Source organism: Leptidea sinapis, chromosome 24 (genome assembly GCF_905404315.1).
Source record: "Leptidea sinapis chromosome 24, ilLepSina1.1, whole genome shotgun sequence".
Taxonomy (NCBI): domain Eukaryota; kingdom Metazoa; phylum Arthropoda; class Insecta; order Lepidoptera; family Pieridae; genus Leptidea; species Leptidea sinapis.
In genome coordinates this window covers 7,508,356-7,528,375 of record NC_066288.1, presented here as the reverse complement: position 1 = coordinate 7,528,375, position 20,020 = coordinate 7,508,356, and the positions used below count along the sequence as shown (strand labels likewise).

At 33.1% G+C, this 20,020-nt stretch overlaps 1 protein-coding gene across 1 annotated transcript in view; it reads right to left on the bottom strand.

Moving 5' to 3' along the window:
• The window catches only part of LOC126971770 (ATP-binding cassette subfamily G member 4), an 83,831-nt gene that overhangs the window by 15,425 nt on the left and 48,386 nt on the right, over nt 1-20,020 (bottom strand). The window contains exons 2-5 of the mRNA XM_050818168.1: nt 7,221-7,391; nt 5,092-5,228; nt 1,885-2,030; nt 983-1,221 (exon numbers count right to left, since the gene is read on the bottom strand). Of these exons, the coding sequence (XP_050674125.1) occupies nt 983-1,221; nt 1,885-2,030; nt 5,092-5,228; nt 7,221-7,391 (693 nt within the window). The remainder of the gene's footprint in view (nt 1-982; nt 1,222-1,884; nt 2,031-5,091; nt 5,229-7,220; nt 7,392-20,020) is intronic.

Genomic DNA, 20,020 nt, shown 5'->3' with positions numbered 1-20,020 from the left:
AATTATTATAAATGTTTATGTGGTAAGGGCTGAGTTTCATGCACCCGTTCTTCTCAATTCTGAGGCATGAGTGTTCGATTGAGTGAAAGATTTGATGTTCAATAAGTGGTTTTAAATCCTATTTTGTATATAAATATTTGAATCTGGATTTGAAAATACTAAACCAGTTAAGTACTGATTGAGATAAATTTGTGTACGTTAAAATTGTATCCTGATAAACCAATTTCTAAATGATTTATTCAAAAAGCAAAGAGTAATTGTAAATTTTAGATTTTTTTTTCGTTTTGTTTTTATTTACCTAAATTTGTTATTGGGTTTCGGCATAACAACATAGTCTTCAAACAACATAGTTCAGTTCTAATGCAGACAATGTGTTTTCGTGAATAGTCTGACCTGGAGTGACATTCAGGCTTAGATGGAGAGAGATGAACTCTTTAACGGCGAAGACACGCAAGATAGTGTGCACATAAAAATATATTGTTAAGCAACTCCGTGGCTACTTACTGCTCTCAAAGCTAGATCCTAACGAGGGACAGACCATTCTTACACCCCTAAGAATTGGTATCAAATATAGGGGTTTGCATAATATAAACATCCAAAAAGTTCTTTTTGAAAACAGACATTTTTTAATACTTAAATGGCCTAACAAATATACTTGATATGAAGTTATATCTGAGAATAAACCAAGAATAAGCAAACTGTTGACCATATCGTTGACAACACTGTCAATACAATGATAATTCTGAAGTTTTTCGAATATCAGGCAAACTTGCTAATAAACGCGTGAAACGTTATACGTCTGAATAAACAAATCATGTTTACAAATAAACATTTTGCATATTCTTGTTTTATTCTCAGATATAACTTTATATCAAGTTTATTCGCAAGGCCGCTAATGTTTAACACAAGCGGTAAAAGTTATAAAAATAATTTAAACACTGAACATATATAATTGTCTTAATAACATATTTTTACTACTCACCGTAATCAGCTGGATTGTGATAAATTGGGCATGGAATTCCAGCTTCCTCCAGGTATGGGACCAGGTTCATCGTGGTACCCTGGTAAAGGCAGTTGCCGGCTGCCAGCACGTAAACATGATCGAAGAGAGCAAACAATGTCGCTGAAGGTTGGTGAACGGTGCAGACTATTGTGCGGCCCTGGTGTGCCAGATTTCGACACAAGTGGACCACTTGTGAGCAAGATGAGCTATCCAGACCACTGAAATAATTAAATTTATTTTTTTAATGACATTAAGGGAGAAGACGAGCAGAATGTTGAGCTGATGGTAATTGATACGCCCTGCGCATTACAATGCAGTGCCGGTAAGGATTCTTGAAAAACCCACAAATACTGAGCGCCACTATAATTGCACATGTCACCTTGAGAAATATGATGTTAAGCAAATGTTAAGTCTCATTTAAGACCGAAACAGAATAATGTTTACACATTACTGCTTCACGGCAGAAATAAGCGCCGTTGTGGTACCTATAATCTAGCCGCCATTCTGTGCAAAGCAGCCTGGTAAAATCTAAATCCGAACTAGGCATGCTAGACTAGCCTGTGGCTATGGGTCGCTAGACAACGATTTAACATACATAAATACAAATAACATCCGGAAATCGGCAACAAACACCCATATTCATCATAAAGATATTTGCACTTACCAGGATTCGAACCCCGCACCTCTACCTAAGTAGGCAGGGTCACTAACCACTGGGCTATATGGGTCATAATTCATCGTCATAAAATCAGAGTAGGTGTACGAAAAGTGGTGCGAATTTATTACACTAGCCTCAAATTACTTTAAATTATTCCATAATGCCTCACGAATTTTAATAATTGATAAAGTCTGATTTTCATTTGTAGTAAAGTGTAACTTACGTGGTAGGTTCATCTAGGAACATGATGAGAGGATTATTGATCAGCTCGAGAGCGATTGACAGCCTCTTTCGTTGTCCTCCCGATAGCTGAGCACCTCTCGTGTTGATGTGTTCGTACAGTCCAAGGTTTGTGAGGATGTCTTCAATCTGTAAGTTAATTCTGTGTATTTGTTTTTGATATCTTTGCTTGTATATTTTTTTACATCAGTTATCAAAGGACTGTTTTCAATTTTCAATCTCTTATCTAACATTCTTAGATAATTTATACGTAAGATGTACAGTACAGGCCAGGTTTATTACTTTAGTGTGCGTGATAAGCTACGTCTCACACTCGCGATTTGTATGTCACTTTGTGTTAGTGTGCGTGTATTGCTCAAAGTAAAGGTTAACTGTGAACCTCAATTTTTTTCGACGTTTTCACTGCTGTTTCATAGAATGCTATTTAGACGTATACATGATCTAAGCTAACATTATTCTGAGTCTAGATTTTATGTAAATCAATCCTGAATCTGTACAGAAAGAAATAACAATATTATGTCACCCCATATAATAATAATAATAATAATAATGAATTCTTTATTTCGATCAACAAAGGATCATAATGTGTTATAAAGTAACTTAAAACCTAGTGTTAGTACAAGATATCTCAAAATCTATACTTTCCTAATCTAGGACAGAACCGACTTGTCAGCAGATGTATCAAACAGCAGTACTTCAGGTACTGACAATCGAACCTGTGTGAAAATGCCCTCAGAATACCATTGAGGCTAGCCCGGACTCAACGCAACAGGGATGTACATCGCTTACGCATAGTCACGTAAAAACAATCTACGCGCGCCTTATACTGAACTGCTTCTGCGCATAGTCGACCAGTAAGCTTTGAAGAGTGTAATTTTTACTGGCACGGTACAGCGAGCAAAGGCATAGAGATACTACATAACGCCGGAAATGGATTGAAATATCCAGCTCAGCTCGCTATTTTCGGATTCTTCTTCTTCTTAGTCGGACACTCTTGTCAGAGTGGTCGTGGTTGCGCTGAGGAGGTACATGGTGGAGTGTTCGGTGGGTCAACATCCTTTCTGAGGGTAGATCTCCTGGCGATGTGCTTCTATTTCTGACGGTTAGAGGCGTTGCGAGTACACTGGACTATGGTGGACTCAGTAGCCTTTGTGATGGCGTCTATCCAGCGGGTTGGCGATCGACCGCGTGCTCTCTTGCCTTCCACCTGGCCCTGAACTACCGGTCTTTTCGGATAGTAATTTATTTATTTAAAACATCACAAAATCCACAGAACTTAAATTAGGTTATAATAATACTATTTTGTAGGAGTTACATCTAATAACGGATTTACAATATTTATAAAAAGACATGATATTTGTGCGTGTGGGGTTGGGTGAGAGTGCGTGGTTGTGTGTGTGTGTTTGTGAATTACTCTAAATTTAACCTTCCTTTAGATTTTTACTAACACTCCTTTTAAAGCAGCCTTTACTGTTATTAAAAAGTTCAGTACTGTTGAATTGCTTATTATAGTTGCATAGAGTGCGACAGATTACCGAATTTTCATAATAATTAGTATGACTCAGCGGGACTTGGAATAGAGGCGTGTGTCTAGTGCGAGCTGACGGCACTCGTAATTGTATGAACAGTTCAGTTAGCTCTGTACTGTCGATCCTACCATGAACTATGTTATGAAGGAAAGAGAGATCCAGAACCTTGCCCCTAATTGAATGCTCAATTATATATTGGCTGGTACGCAAACGACGCGCATATATTTTTAGGGCTTAAAGTATGAAATTGCCATTTTGTACTGATAAATTCTAAGATTTTATTGTGAAGTAAAATATGTTTATTTAATTGTATTATTTACCCTCCTTATCTATACTTTTCAGCCTGCCGTCTCATGGGAAGGGCCATTATTATTTTGTAGAAGAACTCTTTGTTGCTGGGCATATCTGGCAAGTACGATGGAAGTCTAAGGGTTTCTAAACGTACGGCCTATAGAGCTAAAACCGTTTTTCGAGCCGTGTGAGATCTTGCGTGTAGAGTAATAGTGGAGAAGGCCGGTTGACAGGTTGGGAAGTCTCACGGTGAATTTCACCATAATTTTTCGATGTTCAGTACAATAGACATTTGCTGTTATTGCATGACGGAATCTCAGGATGAATCTGTATAAGTTACACCATGAAGTGACCACCATAAAGATGCCATCACTTCTTCTACGGCTTAAGCTTAACTTTCAGCCATCGCCACAATTCATCCCAAAATCCCTTAATATCTGTGCCACTTCAACATACTAAGGCAAACTTCAATGGGTGCCATTCTCTGTATGTCAGTTCAATTCGATGCTAATTTATTTTAATCATACTTAGCCAGTACGCAGAAACGACAATTTCATTCGTAAACGTTATGAGCGAGAATATATTAGATAGAATAGATTAAAAAGAGATTGATTTGATTTGGTATGGAAAAGAAAAGACATTTGTGTGTCCTCGTGAAAATGCTCTTGATAATGTTATCTTAATGAATTACACATACCTATCAACGAGATATTAAACATAATGAGTTCGATATTAGGTCATACTTGACTCACAGTAATATGGACTCTATTGGGCGTTTTTAAGATTTACATTTATTTGTTGGATGTAATTATATAATATTATATTTACACACTTTAACCCAAATTATCTTACCACCAATAGGTACAAGACAGTGATATATTTAATACACTATATATAAGTACTTAAACATCTATTTTCATCATATTTATGTACTTAAACATGATAATCATCCATTTTCAATAAATAAATGTTTGTACCTACCGGGATTCAAACCCGATACCTGCTCAGTAGTTAAAATTCACTAACAATCGGACTGTATAAGTTGAATTGAAGTGCATCGATTGATATAAATACATTATTAGAAAATAGCGCCATAAATTGGCATAATATTATGAAGATAATATACTCAAATAGTGACCCCTGATAAGTATATTTGGCAAATTTGTAAAACCAATAATATGGCCGATGTGAAAGTTAGGCGTTAGCTTAGTAAAGTTAACGGATGTACGGTTACTTATTATTTTAAAGAAATAACTATTAAATAAGTCATTGTGTTTCCTTAAAGTAATGGTCATGGGCATTATCTTTTAAAAAACAAAAAAGAGTAAATTAAGAAAGATTAATTGTGATATATTACAAATTTATCTTACCACTTCGCCTTTTCCATATTTATCTAATGTAGTGGGCAGTTTGAGATCTGAAGCTAGCGCCATATTTTCGCCAACAGTCAGCAGGCCTTGCAATCGGTCATCTTGTTGTATATAACATGACATCTTCTTAAAATGTTCTGTAAAAGTTTAACGATAGGTAAAATACAATCATTAACGACTTTCTTTGTTAATTTGCACGATTGTGAAATACTGGGTTTATTCCGGTCACATCAAACAATATCAAAATAAAAAAACAACTAAATTAAAATTATTTATCTAAATTATTCAGGTGACTAAAAATATTACGGGAATTTCGCCTTACTTTCCTGCAAAACCAGAGGAGTCACAAGCTTTTAGGAAGGTTTACACGATATTTAAGAAGGTACCCATGTCATATCGTCCAGGAAGAGCTCATTCTAGCTTGGTTGTAGGTTCGTGGCAGAATGTTCCATGAAAAACGCACTGTAAAGGAGCGTCACACATACAGATGCTTTATCAGTGCGTTTGTTGCCTTTAATTTCTTAAACGTCCTTATTGATGTAAGAGGAATATTTTGAGGCTTTTTCTTTTATAAGCAATTTATCGCTAGATAGCCAGCAAATCAGTTATGTGACAGTTACATCTTGCTGTACGTCAAGATCGGCTCAAATCTCATTTGGTTTGAAGTCTGTGATCAAATATACGAAGCCTTTCGCCGTCCTCGGGCAGTCCTAGCCCATGAAGTCTTTAAGTTTTTTGTTTTGTTTTTGGATATAGTATTCACTAGAGCCTGTTGGGGACAATGTGTCAAGATTACATTTCTTCGACGGTATCTTTCGCCCACTCTCTTATAATGGAGTTCATCTCATATACAGCTTTGATTGCTTGATTTATCAAGTGGACTGTTCTGTTATCAAGAATTTTCTGCATAATATCCGGTGAATTATTCTGGGTTACATTTTTCCCTTTTGGACATGTGATTAGATCCAGCCTGCCACTTGTGTATGATTTGTCGAATATTTAAGAGCTTCATTTACTTCGACTTTCTACGTGAGGAGAATCCCCAAACTAATGTTTTCTTTATAATATCCTCATCCATCCCAGTTATGTTTTTGCAACTGCAACACAAGTGCTAAATGTCAGGATAACTGGTATAAGATCCCATCCAGGTTGAATACGATGTCGAAATTTTCCGATGTTGCTTCATGAGGTTTACCAAGTGTTGTTGCAATATGTTATGTTAATGTCACTCTTTATGGTAAATTAAATTTCTAATCTATTCTTGTAATAAAAGCCATTGCGAATATGTAGCAGTTCAATACACATTTGATCACCAGTTGGTGGTGATATCTGATTGTTAGTTTCCATTCAGTTTACGGTCACCAATTCTTATAAAGTCGCATATTTGGGGCACGTGCTTAGGCACGAGAGGTACAAACTCCTACAACTCATCATGATGGGAAAAGTTGCCGGAAGAAGAGGCGTAGGTCGCAGAAAAAAGTCTTAGCTGCGCAACATCCGAGAGTGGACTGGCATCGCGAGTGCGGTAGAACTATTTCGCCTCGCGAAGGACAAACAATTGAAACTACAAAGCTGACCGTCAAACTTCGCTAGTCGGAGAGACACGCGAAGAAGAAGAATTCTTATAACTACACAGTCTGTTATATATACTAGATTAGGGAACTGTAATTCTAATAGTAGTAATGGCTTCTCCAAATCACCAACATGCCAAGAAAAGATCTCCTAACTCTTTATACATATATTCCATTAGCAGAGTTTCAGGCTTGTTCTTTTGGCTGACCCTGAGACATTAAAATTCAAAAAACCTTATTATACAGTCAGTGAAGGTTCACTAGCTATAAAACTGTTTGGTTAAGTGGATAATACGATTAGTAACTGTTTTTCCTTTTAAGAAATGCATTTTAATTGTTATTTAGTTGTTAATTGTTTTGACCTTTGCTTTAACTTAATGCAATAATTGTAATTGATAATAATAGTACATTATTAAGATTAATGTTTTTATTAAGTGTGCAAATTATTACATATTTTAGGTAAATAGGTGTATATTTTCTTCGTGTTTAGTTTCAAAGAAGTTAGAGAAGAAATTTAATAGAATTACAATGTCTTAAATATTATATTTAAGTACTCACTGGTGATTCTTCTTCTTCCATTTACATAAATTGTGCCGCCGACTCCAGACATTCTGTACCCTGACAGAACATCGAGGAGTGTGGATTTGCCAGCGCCTGATGGGCCCATAATGGCAATGAGTTGTCTCGGCCGAAGACGTCCATTTACACCGTGTAAAATTTCTTTTGTACCTGAAAAAAACATCATAATAAGTAATGATTGTAATGATAATTACAAACGCGTTCACTTACAAGGCTGGAATCTCTTTGGTGAATCATTTGGTGTTGAAAAAAGCGTACGCGGTAGTTATCACTTACTACATATTCCTTATATCCTATTCCATAACAAATTGAGACTTCTGAGTTGGCTAGGAATTATATCGGCTCCTACCCAGTACAGACTTACGTAGTAGCTACGGACCCTCCAATTTTTGAACCTTTATTGCTTTAGACTATGGAGGGTAGAGGCAAGGAGTATCATTTGTGTATGTGAAAAAGTGACCGTCAAAATGCATTAAATTAGGGTGGCGCTGCAGTCGCATCAGGTTAGATCTTAATAGAAGCGCCAAAAATAAAATAATACTTATCACATAATCACTCTAGGTGCACGTTTCCCTATAATAATTATTTAAGGTTATATTTACAACATTATTATGTTCAATGTAAGTTGTTGAAACATATTATATTATTATACTACATCATAATATTATACTACTAACTAAATGGTTTACGGAAGTCACATACTAATGTGTTGCAACTCCAACATTAAATATTTAATTTTCTCAGCCATTCCATGTTGATATGAACAAAGTACACTCCGCCAGCTGTTTCTGTGTCAAAGTACAACATTCAATGCTCAAATACCATTATCTTACATTTATTATAAACTATCTGACCCGGCAAACTTTGTACTGTGCCAGAATCAGTAAATGTTGTGTTAACCTATTACCTGAATCCAATTGTTGCACTCAGCACAATTTTACTTATTGAAGCTTTTTGATACCTTGTTATTTACGACGATCTCTCCCTTATTTATTTACAAAATAAAGTTATTTTTTACCAAAATTAGTGGAATATGTGAGACTTAAAATCACGTATCTGTACATTAAGATTTCAACACTAAACTGGGGACTTGAATAATCATTATGAAATTTAAGGACCATACCTAATTTAGTCGACGTTTAGTTAGATATAAGATCGAGTCATAGTCATAATATTAATCATCATAATAAGGTTTTAAAGGATCTTCAAAGACCTTCCACGTACTACAAAGCTGTGAAATGAACTTCCTTGTGCAGTGTTTCCGGGGCGATACGATATGGATACCTTCAATAAAATAGCGTACACGTTCCTTAAAGGCCGGCAACGCTTTTGTGATTCCTCTGGCCTCCCACAAGCACACAGCCGGTCTGAGGTTCGAGTCTCCTTAGGAGACGCCCCGCGACTGTTGTTGCGTAGTCTTTGCGGCCTCCACGGCCCACGTCCTACTTCGCTGTGAAAGCCAGGGCTGCTATCAGCACAGAGGAGGTTTTAGTCGGTATGGGGCGTCCGCTTACGCGGCCACTCGAGTCCGACATATTACGCCCCGTTCCGGGGCACGTAACAGTATTTCCTCCTCTCAAAAAAAAAAAAAAAGATTCCTCTGGTGTTGCAAGAGAATGTCGGCGGCGGTGATCACTTAACACCAGGTGACCCATACCCTCGTTTGTCCTGTTTTTCCATAAAAAAATCCTAGATCTTCCATAAGTTTTGGTACAAAATAAATTCGAACGAAACGGCTTACCAACACATAAAGATGCTACTATCAACTGGACATGTGAGAATGATTTAAGGATTGGCCCTGTGATCCTAATAATTGCCATGGTGAATCCAAAGTGAATGAGAACTCCCATTCCCTTGAACTTTCTTTTGGGTATCATCAATTATTTAATAAAGATGTCATGGTTCGACATTTAGGTTAATCTTCAGTTGTAAATTATGCGTCAGCAAGTCAGGCCGATCAAATGAAGTTAAAAAATTCAGTTGGATATTTGGTTGATACATTTTGTTTAAATTTGATGAACTGTATTGGACTAACGATTTTATATTGAATTGTGTAGATTAAATGTTCTATATACATCATTATTTTTGGAAAAAGAATAACTTATTTATTTGTGGCTATAATATTATTGGTAATTAGGAACACGGACATTGTCGATTATCAACAACTGCTTGAAAAATTTATCGTTTCGCAATGCAAACCGTATCGTGCAATCTCAGCTGATGTTTTCTCAGATTTGGTAGTTCAAGATTCGTGTCAAGCGTTTCATTCATATAATATTATTAATAATCGCTCCACGAAAGAATCTTACGTCTCCGAAACAACTAAAGTCATTGTGACGATCATTCATAATTTGATTGAGAGCTTCTAATGCGCGTTTAGTTTACTTATTAAGGCGCTATAGTCCTAAAAAGTAACATTTTTGAAAATCTATTTAAAATACTTCTACAAATACAACAACGGTTCCAATTTTTTGACATGTCTATCTTCATTTCTTTATCTAAATTATTGCAGTTTCGAAAACACGATTACAAAAAAAAAATCTCGATAGAATTTTTTTTTTGACATTCATAAGTGTCATTTCTGTGACCTACACGACTAAAGTGTTTTTGAATTTGAAGTTAGATAAATCCAAGATGGCCGCCGCACAAAATTATAATTTCATTAATATGGATATCGTATCCAAGGTTTTCGAGGGTGAAGAGAATGAATTTGGGATCATTTTTCAAATCCAAGATTTTCCAAATCATTTTGCCTAAAGTGTTGGGAAAACCTCGCCTTAAAGAAACTTTAACCATTGCTGAGTATTTCGCAGGCTGCATCTCGATTTTTCAGTCATTTGAGGGGGTAGACAATTCTGAAGCTGTTTGGCACTCTTCTATGATCTTTGCTGCTTTTCAAGAAGAGAGTTTGCCTTTTTATACAACTGCTCAATTTCGGAGTTCTTACGTTCAACGGGGCACCACAAACTCAGCGGGCTTTATTTTTTCATCAAAAAAATATGTTTACAAAATTTAATATTCATATCTTATTTTACATCAAGGAAGGCACAAATATGATGATTATCTTGCAGTTAATATAAATGTAATTTAATATATATATTTAATAAAATAAATTTAAACAGTTTGTGGTTGAGTTGGTTTGTTTTTTGTTATTATTTTGCTGCAAAATGTTTTAATTGAAAAGAAATAACTATATAACGGTAAATAAAATCTACACATATTATAAATAAAATTGGAGTGTCTGTTTGTAATATTGAAATAACCGTTTATTACTGTATATGAATATATATACGATACATACACCAAAATAACATTTTTTTAAATTTTTGTCTGTCTGTCTGTCTGTTTCGGCTTCTCTGAAATAGATGGACCGATTTTGACGGGACTTTTATTGGCAGGTAGCTGATGTAATAAGGAGTACCTAACTTAGGCTACGTTAATTTTAGAAAAAATCTTTTATTTTAGTAAATTAAAGTAATGTTGCAATGTCCAAAAAATGGTCTAACTCTAAAAATAATTTATATGGCAAAACAACGTTTGCCGGGTCAGCTAGTTTTATAAACAAAAAAAAAAGTATTCAATGACTTCGCGATGCTGACTTAGCACTTGTCATCTAGGTATACTATGTGAAAACAGCTACTAAACGGATCGGGATGGAATTATGACTGGAATTTCTCGTAGATGGTTATTCCATTGTTATTTTTTACGATTTACTTTTTTATAATATGTTACTGGCAATTTATATTAAAATTAATGTTTTTTTATTCAAGTGATTTCAAACCAAATCACTTATTGTACGTCAAAATTAACCATTTGAAAATATTTGCCTCAAACCTGACAAAAAAGCTTTTTAAAAATTACCAATTCAATATTCTGAGGGCAATTGCTCTATTCCTGGGGTGTAGTATCATGAAGAAAGTCATTTATGGTAAAGTATGATTTAACACATAAACGCTTTTTAACAGTTGAATTTCGATTTACCAGTGGGAGGCTCCTTTGCACAGGAGGCCGGCTAGATTATGGGTAGCACAGCGGCGCTTATTTCTGCCGTGAAGCAGTAATATGTAAACATTATTGTGATTCGGTCTGAAGGGCGCCGTATCTAGTGAAGTTACTGGGCAAATGAGACTTAACATCTTATGTCTAGAGCGTATAGCCACGTCTAGTGTAAGCTTAGCATAATCTTTGATTTTGTTTTTATAGTCATTTGACAGCTGAAATTATGATGAGCTCAAGCTAAGACAGCGCAATGCAATAGTCAAGTTTGCGTTGAAGTTTTTCGTAAGTAAAGTCTGAGCAAAGTCTTAGTACGCTCTATAGATATCAGTCTTAGTCAGTCATTGAAATCGTTTTTTTTGTAAGTTTATGATGCCTACTACTCGGCTAAGTCGCGTTAGTAAGTCTTTTGTGGGGCGATGTATATGCTTTTACAACAAGATCCCAGAAAATGTTCAAAACAAAAGTATTACGTTATTCAAAAGAATTGTTAAAAAACATTTGTGTGGTAAAGGTTACTATAACATAAATGACTTTCTTAATGATACCACAGATTGGGAATGGAATGACCACCCTCAGGCTATTAAATAATAAGTTTAATTGAACAATATTACTTTGTAAACATATTCATTCGATGAAAAAAAAAAAAGCCCGCTGAGTTTGTTACGCCCATTCTTCTCAGGTCAGGTGGTAGTTTTTGACTTTCAATACGTGATGTCACATCCTATTTTGAAAAAAATATTTGAATTTGAATTTGATAAAAATAAAATATAATTCGTTCTATTCAATTTTACAACAACCCCATCTTACACTGCCACCCCCTAATACTTCATTTTATAAGAAGTCTTTTGCTGTAACTGCAGTGAAGTGGAATAGTTTACCAACGAGTAAAACTTAAATTCTTTCAAATTAATGCTTTCCAAACACTATTCCACAAGTATATCAGATGTTATGTAACTGTCAGTATATGTAATAGATACTATTATCAATTTGAAGTTATTGTTTTTATATAGTACCAGCTGAACCAGCAAACGTTGTATTGCCATATAACATGCTGAATCATAATAAAATATAAATAAAAAATAAATTGTCAAAAAATAAAAATAAAACTTTGGGGTGGACTACCCTTAACATTTAGAGGGATGAAAAATAGATAGTAACCGATTCTCAGATCTACTGAAAATGCATATTAAATTTGGTAAGAATCAAAAAGAAAGACACGAGAATTTTATAAATAAGATTTAGTAGTTTTATTCTGTATTTATTTTTGTATTAAGTAAAGGTATGTAAATTATCTTTTAATTAGTATATTTTTTCTTTCTTTTTATTTAATACATTCATTAATGTATTTAATATTATCGTAATTATTAAATGACTTTAATTAAGTAAAGGAGTATTTACAGTAGTTATTTTCAAGATACCTGTTATAATTATTATTACTTATTGTAGGTATCCTGTATTGTTTTTGGATTGTCTGGAAGAGATCGCTTGAAGCGGTAAGACCGCCCATTGAGTAGGTACCTATGACTGTAATTAATTTAATTTTTTTTTTATATTATTTTTTAAGTCTGTATGGTATGCAATAAAGTGTATATGTATCTTTATATCTATCTTTTACATTAAATTTAATATTTGATCCATTTTTTTTATTATTCATTGCTAAATTATTATTATTCGTTTCCCGGTACCTAAGTTAGATTATTATTTGTATATAGAGTGCACAAAAATTAAATTTGAAAAAAATATTCGTTCATATTATTTTTGTTCGAGTGACGTATCGTTGATAAATCTTGTATTTCTTGTTCCAATATCAGGACGTGGTTTCATCTACAGGATCTACTTTTCAGTTGATGATTATCATGAACTGTTGGCTCAGTGGAAGAGAGCTCGCACAACGAAGAGATTGGAGTCCCGCACCGTTCATAACTTTTGTTTTAAAATTTAGTTTGTGTTAATTAATCCTACAGGTGAGGTTTATTACCTAAATTTCGATTTACCAGTGGGAGGCTCCTTTGCACAGGAGGCCGGCTAGATTATGGGTAGCACAGCGGCGCTTATTTCTGCCGTGAAGCAGTAATATGTAAACATTATTGTGATTCGGTCTGAAGGGCGCCGTATCTAGTGAAATTACTGGGCAAATGAGACTTAACATCTTATGTCTAGAGCGTATAGCCACGTCTGGTGTAAGCTTAGCATAATCTTTGATTTTGTTTTTATAGTCATTTGACAGCTGAAATTATGATGAGCTCAAGCTAAGACAGCGCAATGCAATAGTCAAGTTTGCGTTGAAGTTTTTCGTAAGTAAAGTCTGAGCAAAGTCTTAGTACGCTCTATAGATATCAGTCTTAGTCAGTCATTGAAATCGTTTTTTTTGTAAGTTTATGATGCCTACTACTCGGCTAAGTCGCGTTAGTAAGTCTTTTGTGGGGCGATGTATATGCTTTTACAACAAGATCCCAGAAAATGTTCAAAACAAAAGTATTACGTTATTCAAAAGAATTGTTAAAAAACATTTGTGTGGTAAAGGTTACTATAACATAAATGACTTTCTTAATGATACCACAGATTGGGAATGGAATGACCACCCTCAGGCTATTAAATAATAAGTTTAATTGAACAATATTACTTTGTAAACATATTCATTCGATGAAAAAAAAAAAGCCCGCTGAGTTTGTTACGCCCATTCTTCTCAGGTCAGGTGGTAGTTTTTGACTTTCAATACGTGATGTCACATCCTATTTTGAAAAAAATATTTGAATTTGAATTTGAATTTGATAAAAATAAAATATAATTCGTTCTATTCAATTTTACAACAACCCCATCTTACACTGCCACCCCCTAATACTTCATTTTATAAGAAGTCTTTTGCTGTAACTGCAGTGAAGTGGAATAGTTTACCAACGAGTAAAACTTAAATTCTTTCAAATTAATGCTTTCCAAACACTATTCCACAAGTATATCAGATGTTATGTAACTGTCAGTATATGTAATAGATACTATTATCAATTTGAAGTTATTGTTTTTATATAGTACCAGCTGAACCAGCAAACGTTGTATTGCCATATAACATGCTGAATCATAATAAAATATAAATAAAAAATAAATTGTCAAAAAATAAAAATAAAACTTTGGGGTGGACTACCCCTAACATTTAGAGGGATGAAAAATAGATAGTAACCGATTCTCAGATCTACTGAAAATGCATATTAAATTTGGTAAGAATCAAAAAGAAAGACACGAGAATTTTATATATAAGATTTAGTAGTTTTATTCTGTATTTATTTTTGTATTAAGTAAAGGTATGTAAATTATCTTTTAATTATTATATTTTTTCTTTCTTTTTATTTAATACATTCATTAATGTATTTAATATTATCGTAATTATTAAATGACTTTAATTAAGTAAAGGAGTATTTACAGTAGTTATTTTCAAGATACCTGTTATAATTATTATTACTTATTGTAGGTATCCTGTATTGTTTTTGGATTGTCTGGAAGAGATCGCTTGAAGCGGTAAGACCGCCCATTGAGTAGGTACCTATGACTGTAATTAATTTAATTTTTTTTTATATTATTTTTTAAGTCTGTATGGTATGCAATAAAGTGTATATGTATCTTTATATCTATCTTTTACATTAAATTTAATATTTGATCCATTTTTTTTATTATTCATTGCTAAATTATTATTATTCGTTTCCCGGTACCTAAGTTAGATTATTATTTGTATATAGAGTGCACAAAAATTAAATTTGAAAAAAATATTCGTTCATATTATTTTTGTTCGAGTGACGTATCGTTGATAAATCTTGTATTTCTTGTTCCAATATCAGGACGTGGTTTCATCTACAGGATCTACTTTTCAGTTGATGATTATCATGAACTGTTGGCTCAGTGGAAGAGAGCTCGCACAACGAAGAGATTGGAGTCCCGCACCGTTCATAACTTTTGTTTTAAAATTTAGTTTGTGTTAATTAATCCTACAGGTGAGGTTTATTACCTAAATTTCGATTTACCAGTGGGAGGCTCCTTTGCACAGGAGGCCGGCTAGATTATGGGTAGCACAGCGGCGCTTATTTCTGCCGTGAAGCAGTAATATGTAAACATTATTGTGATTCGGTCTGAAGGGCGCCGTATCTAGTGAAATTACTGGGCAAATGAGACTTAACATCTTATGTCTAGAGCGTATAGCCACGTCTGGTGTAAGCTTAGCATAATCTTTGATTTTGTTTTTATAGTCATTTGACAGCTGAAATTATGATGAGCTCAAGCTAAGACAGCGCAATGCAATAGTCAAGTTTGCGTTGAAGTTTTTCGTAAGTAAAGTCTGAGCAAAGTCTTAGTACGCTCTATAGATATCAGTCTTAGTCAGTCATTGAAATCGTTTTTTTTGTAAGTTTATGATGCCTACTACTCGGCTAAGTCGCGTTAGTAAGTCTTTTGTGGGGCGATGTATATGCTTTTACAACAAGATCCCAGAAAATGTTCAAAACAAAAGTATTACGTTATTCAAAAGAATTGTTAAAAAACATTTGTGTGGTAAAGGTTACTATAACATAAATGACTTTCTTAATGATACCACAGATTGGGAATGGAATGACCACCCTCAGGCTATTAAATAATAAGTTTAATTGAACAATATTACTTTGTAAACATATTCATTCGATGAAAAAAAAAAAGCCCGCTGAGTTTGTTACGCCCATTCTTCTCAGGTCAGGTGGTAGTTTTTGACTTTCAATACGTGATGTCACATCCTATTTTGAAAAAAATATTTGAATTTGAATTTGAATTTGATAAAAATAAAATATAATTCGTTCTATTCAATTTTACAACAACCCCATCTTACACTGCCACCCCCTAATACTTCATTTTATAAGAAGTCTTTTGCTGTAACTGCAGTGAAGTGGAATAGTTTACCAACGAGTAAAACTTAAATTCTTTCAAATTAATGCTTTCCAAACACTATTCCACAAGTATATCAGATGTTATGTAACTGTCAGTATATGTAATAGATACTATTATCAATTTGAAGTTATTGTTTTTATATAGTACCAGCTGAACCAGCAAACGTTGTATTGCCATATAACATGCTGAATCATAATAAAATATAAATAAAAAATAAATTGTCAAAAAATAAAAATAAAACTTTGGGGTGGACTACCCCTAACATTTAGAGGGATGAAAAATAGATAGTAACCGATTCTCAGATCTACTGAAAATGCATATTAAATTTGGTAAGAATCAAAAAGAAAGACACGAGAATTTTATATATAAGATTTAGTAGTTTTATTCTGTATTTATTTTTGTATTAAGTAAAGGTATGTAAATTATCTTTTAATTATTATATTTTTTCTTTCTTTTTATTTAATACATTCATTAATGTATTTAATATTATCGTAATTATTAAATGAATAGTATTCTTTCATATTATTTTTATCAAATATAATTTTTGTGCACTCTATATACAAATAATAATCTAACTTAGGTACCGGGAAACGAATAATAATAATTTAGCAATGAATAATAAAAAAATGGATCAAATATTAAATTTAATGTAAAAGATAGATATATAGATACATATACACTTTATTGCATACCATACAGACTTAAAAAATAATATAAAAAAAAAATTAAACTAATTACAGTCATAGGTACCTACGCAATGGGCGGTCTTACCGCTTAAAGCGATCTCTTCCAGACAATCCAAAAACAATACAGGATACCTACAATAAGTAATAATTATAACAGGTATCTTGAAAATAACTACTGTAAATACTCCTTTACTTAATTAAAGTCATTTAATAATTACGATAATATTAAATACATTAATGAATGTATTAAATAAAAAGAAAGAAAAAATATAATAATTAAAAGATAATTTACATACCTTTACTTAATACAAAAATAAATACCGAATAAAACTACTAAATCTTATATATAAAATTCTCGTGTCTTTCTTTTTGATTCTTACCAAATTTAATATGCATTTTCAGTAGATCTGAGAATCGGTTACTATCTATTTTTCATCCCTCTAAATGTTAGGGGTAGTCCACCCCAAAGTTTTTTTTTAATTTTTTTGACAATTTATTTTTTATTTATATTTTATTATGATTCAGCATGTTATATGGCAATACAACGTTTGCTGGTTCAGCTGGTACTATATAAATATCAATATCTATATAAATATCAATATCTATATAAATATCAATAACTTCAAATTGATAATAGTATCTATTACATATACTGACAGTTACATAACATCTGATATACTTGTGGAATAGTGTTTGGAAAGCATTAATTTGAAAGAATTTAAGTTTTACACGTTGGTAAACTATTCCACTTCACTGCAGTTACAGCAAAAGACTTCTCATAAAATGAAGTATTAGGGGGTGGCAGTGTAAGATGGGGTTGTTGTAAAATTGAATAGAACGAATTATATTTTATTTTTATCAAATTCAAATTCAAATATTTTTTTCAAAATAGGATGTGACATCACGTATTGAAAGTCAAAAACTACCACCTGACCTGAGAAGAATGGGCGTAACAAACTCAGCGGGCTTTTTTTTCATCGAATAAATATGTTTACAAAGTTATATTGTACAACAAAACTTATTATTTAATAGCCTGAGGGTGGTCATTCCATTCCCAATCTGTGGTATCATTAAGAAAGTCATTTATGTTATAGTAACCTTTACCACACAAATGTTTTTTAACAATTCTTTTGAATAACGTAATAGTTTTGTTTTGAACATTTTCTGGGATCTTGTTGTAAAAGCATATACATCGCCCCACAAAAGACTTACTAACGCGACTTAGCCGAGTAGTAGGCATCATAAACCTACAAAAACTTACAAAACTTACAAAAAAACGATTTCAATGACTGACTAAAACTGACATCTATAGAGCGTACTTAAACTTTTCTCAGACTTTACTTATGAAAAACTTCAACGCAAACTTGACTATTGTATTGGACTGTCTTAGCTTAAGCTGAGCATAATTTCAGCTGTCAAATGACTATAAAAACAAAATCAAAGATTATGCTAAGCTTACACTAGACGTGGCTATACACTCTAGACATAAGATGTTAAGTCTCATTTGCCCAGTAATTTCACTATATACGGCGCCCTTCAGACCGAATCACAATAATGTTTACATATTACTGCTTCACGGCAGATCTAAGCGCCGCTGTGGTACCCATAATCTCAGCCGGCATCCTGTGTAAAGGAGCCTCCCACTGGTAAATCGAAATTCAACTGTTAAAAAGCGTTTATGTGTTAAATCATACTTTACCATAAATGACTTTCTTCATGATACTACACCCCAGGAATAGAGCAATTGCCCTCAGAATATTGAATTGGTAATTTTTAAAAAGCTTTTTTGTCAGGTTTGAGGCAAATATTTTCAAATGGTTAATTTTGACGTACAATAAGTGATTTGGTTTGAAATCACTTGAATAAAAATACATTTATTTCAATATAGATTGCCGGTAAGATATTATAAAAAAGTAAATCGTAAAAAATAACAATGGAATAACCATCTACGAGAAATTCCAGTCATAATTCCATCCCGATCCGTTTAGTAGCTGTTTTCACATAGTATACCTAGATGACAAGTGCTAAGTCAGCATCGCGAAGTCATTGAATACTTTTTTTTTATTTATAAAACTAGCTGACCCGGCAAACGTTGTTTTGCCATAAAAATTATTTTTATAGTTAGACCGTTTTTTGGACATTGCAACATTACTTTGTTTTACTAAAATAAAAGATTTTTTCTAAAATTAACGTCGCCTAAGTTAGGTACTCCTTATTACATCAGCTACCTGCCAATAAAAGTCCCGTCAAAATCGGTCCATCCATTTCAGAGAAGCCGAAACAGACAGACAGACAGACAATTTTTAAAAAAAATGTTATTTTGGTGTATGTATCGTATATATATTCATATACAGTAATAAACGGTTATTTCAATATTACAAACAGACACTCCAATTTTATTTATAATATGTGTAGATTTTATTTACCGTTATATAGTTATTTCTTTTCAATTAAAACATTTTGCAGCAAAATAATAACAAAAAACAAACCAACTCAACCACAAACTGTTTAAATTTATTTTATTAAATATATATATTAAATTACATTTATATTAACTGCAAGATAATCATCATATTTGGGCCTTCCTTGATGTAAAAAAAAAACATGTCAAAAAATTGGAACCGTTGTATTTGTAGAAGTATTTTAAATACATTTTCAAAAATGTTACTTTTTAGGACTATAGCGCCTTAATAAGTAAACTAAACACAAAAATTAAATTTGAAAAAAATATTCGTTCATATTATTTTTTTCAAATTTGATTTGTTCGAGTGACGTATCGTTGATAAATCTTGTATTTCTTGTTCCAATATCAGGACGTGGTTTCATCTACAGGATCTACTTTTCAGTTGATGATTATCATGAACTGTTGGCTCAGTGGAAGAGAGCTCTCACAACGAAGAGATTGGAGTCCCGCATCGTTCATAACTTTTGTTTTAAAATTTAGTTTGTGTTAATTAATCCTACAGGTGAGGTTTATCACCTAAAAAAAATAACAAATTGTTTAAGTTACATTAACGTCAGAAATTTTATTTACGTCAGAGGTTAGAACGAGGTGAAGGATTTGCAACAAGAAGCCTTTTGTCGTCAATCACAAATGTCAGTTTTATGTTAACTGCAAAAAATAAGTAAAATTATCTAATCAAATACATTGACGTAATATATGTGCCGTACTACGTACAAGAGAAGACATCTCAT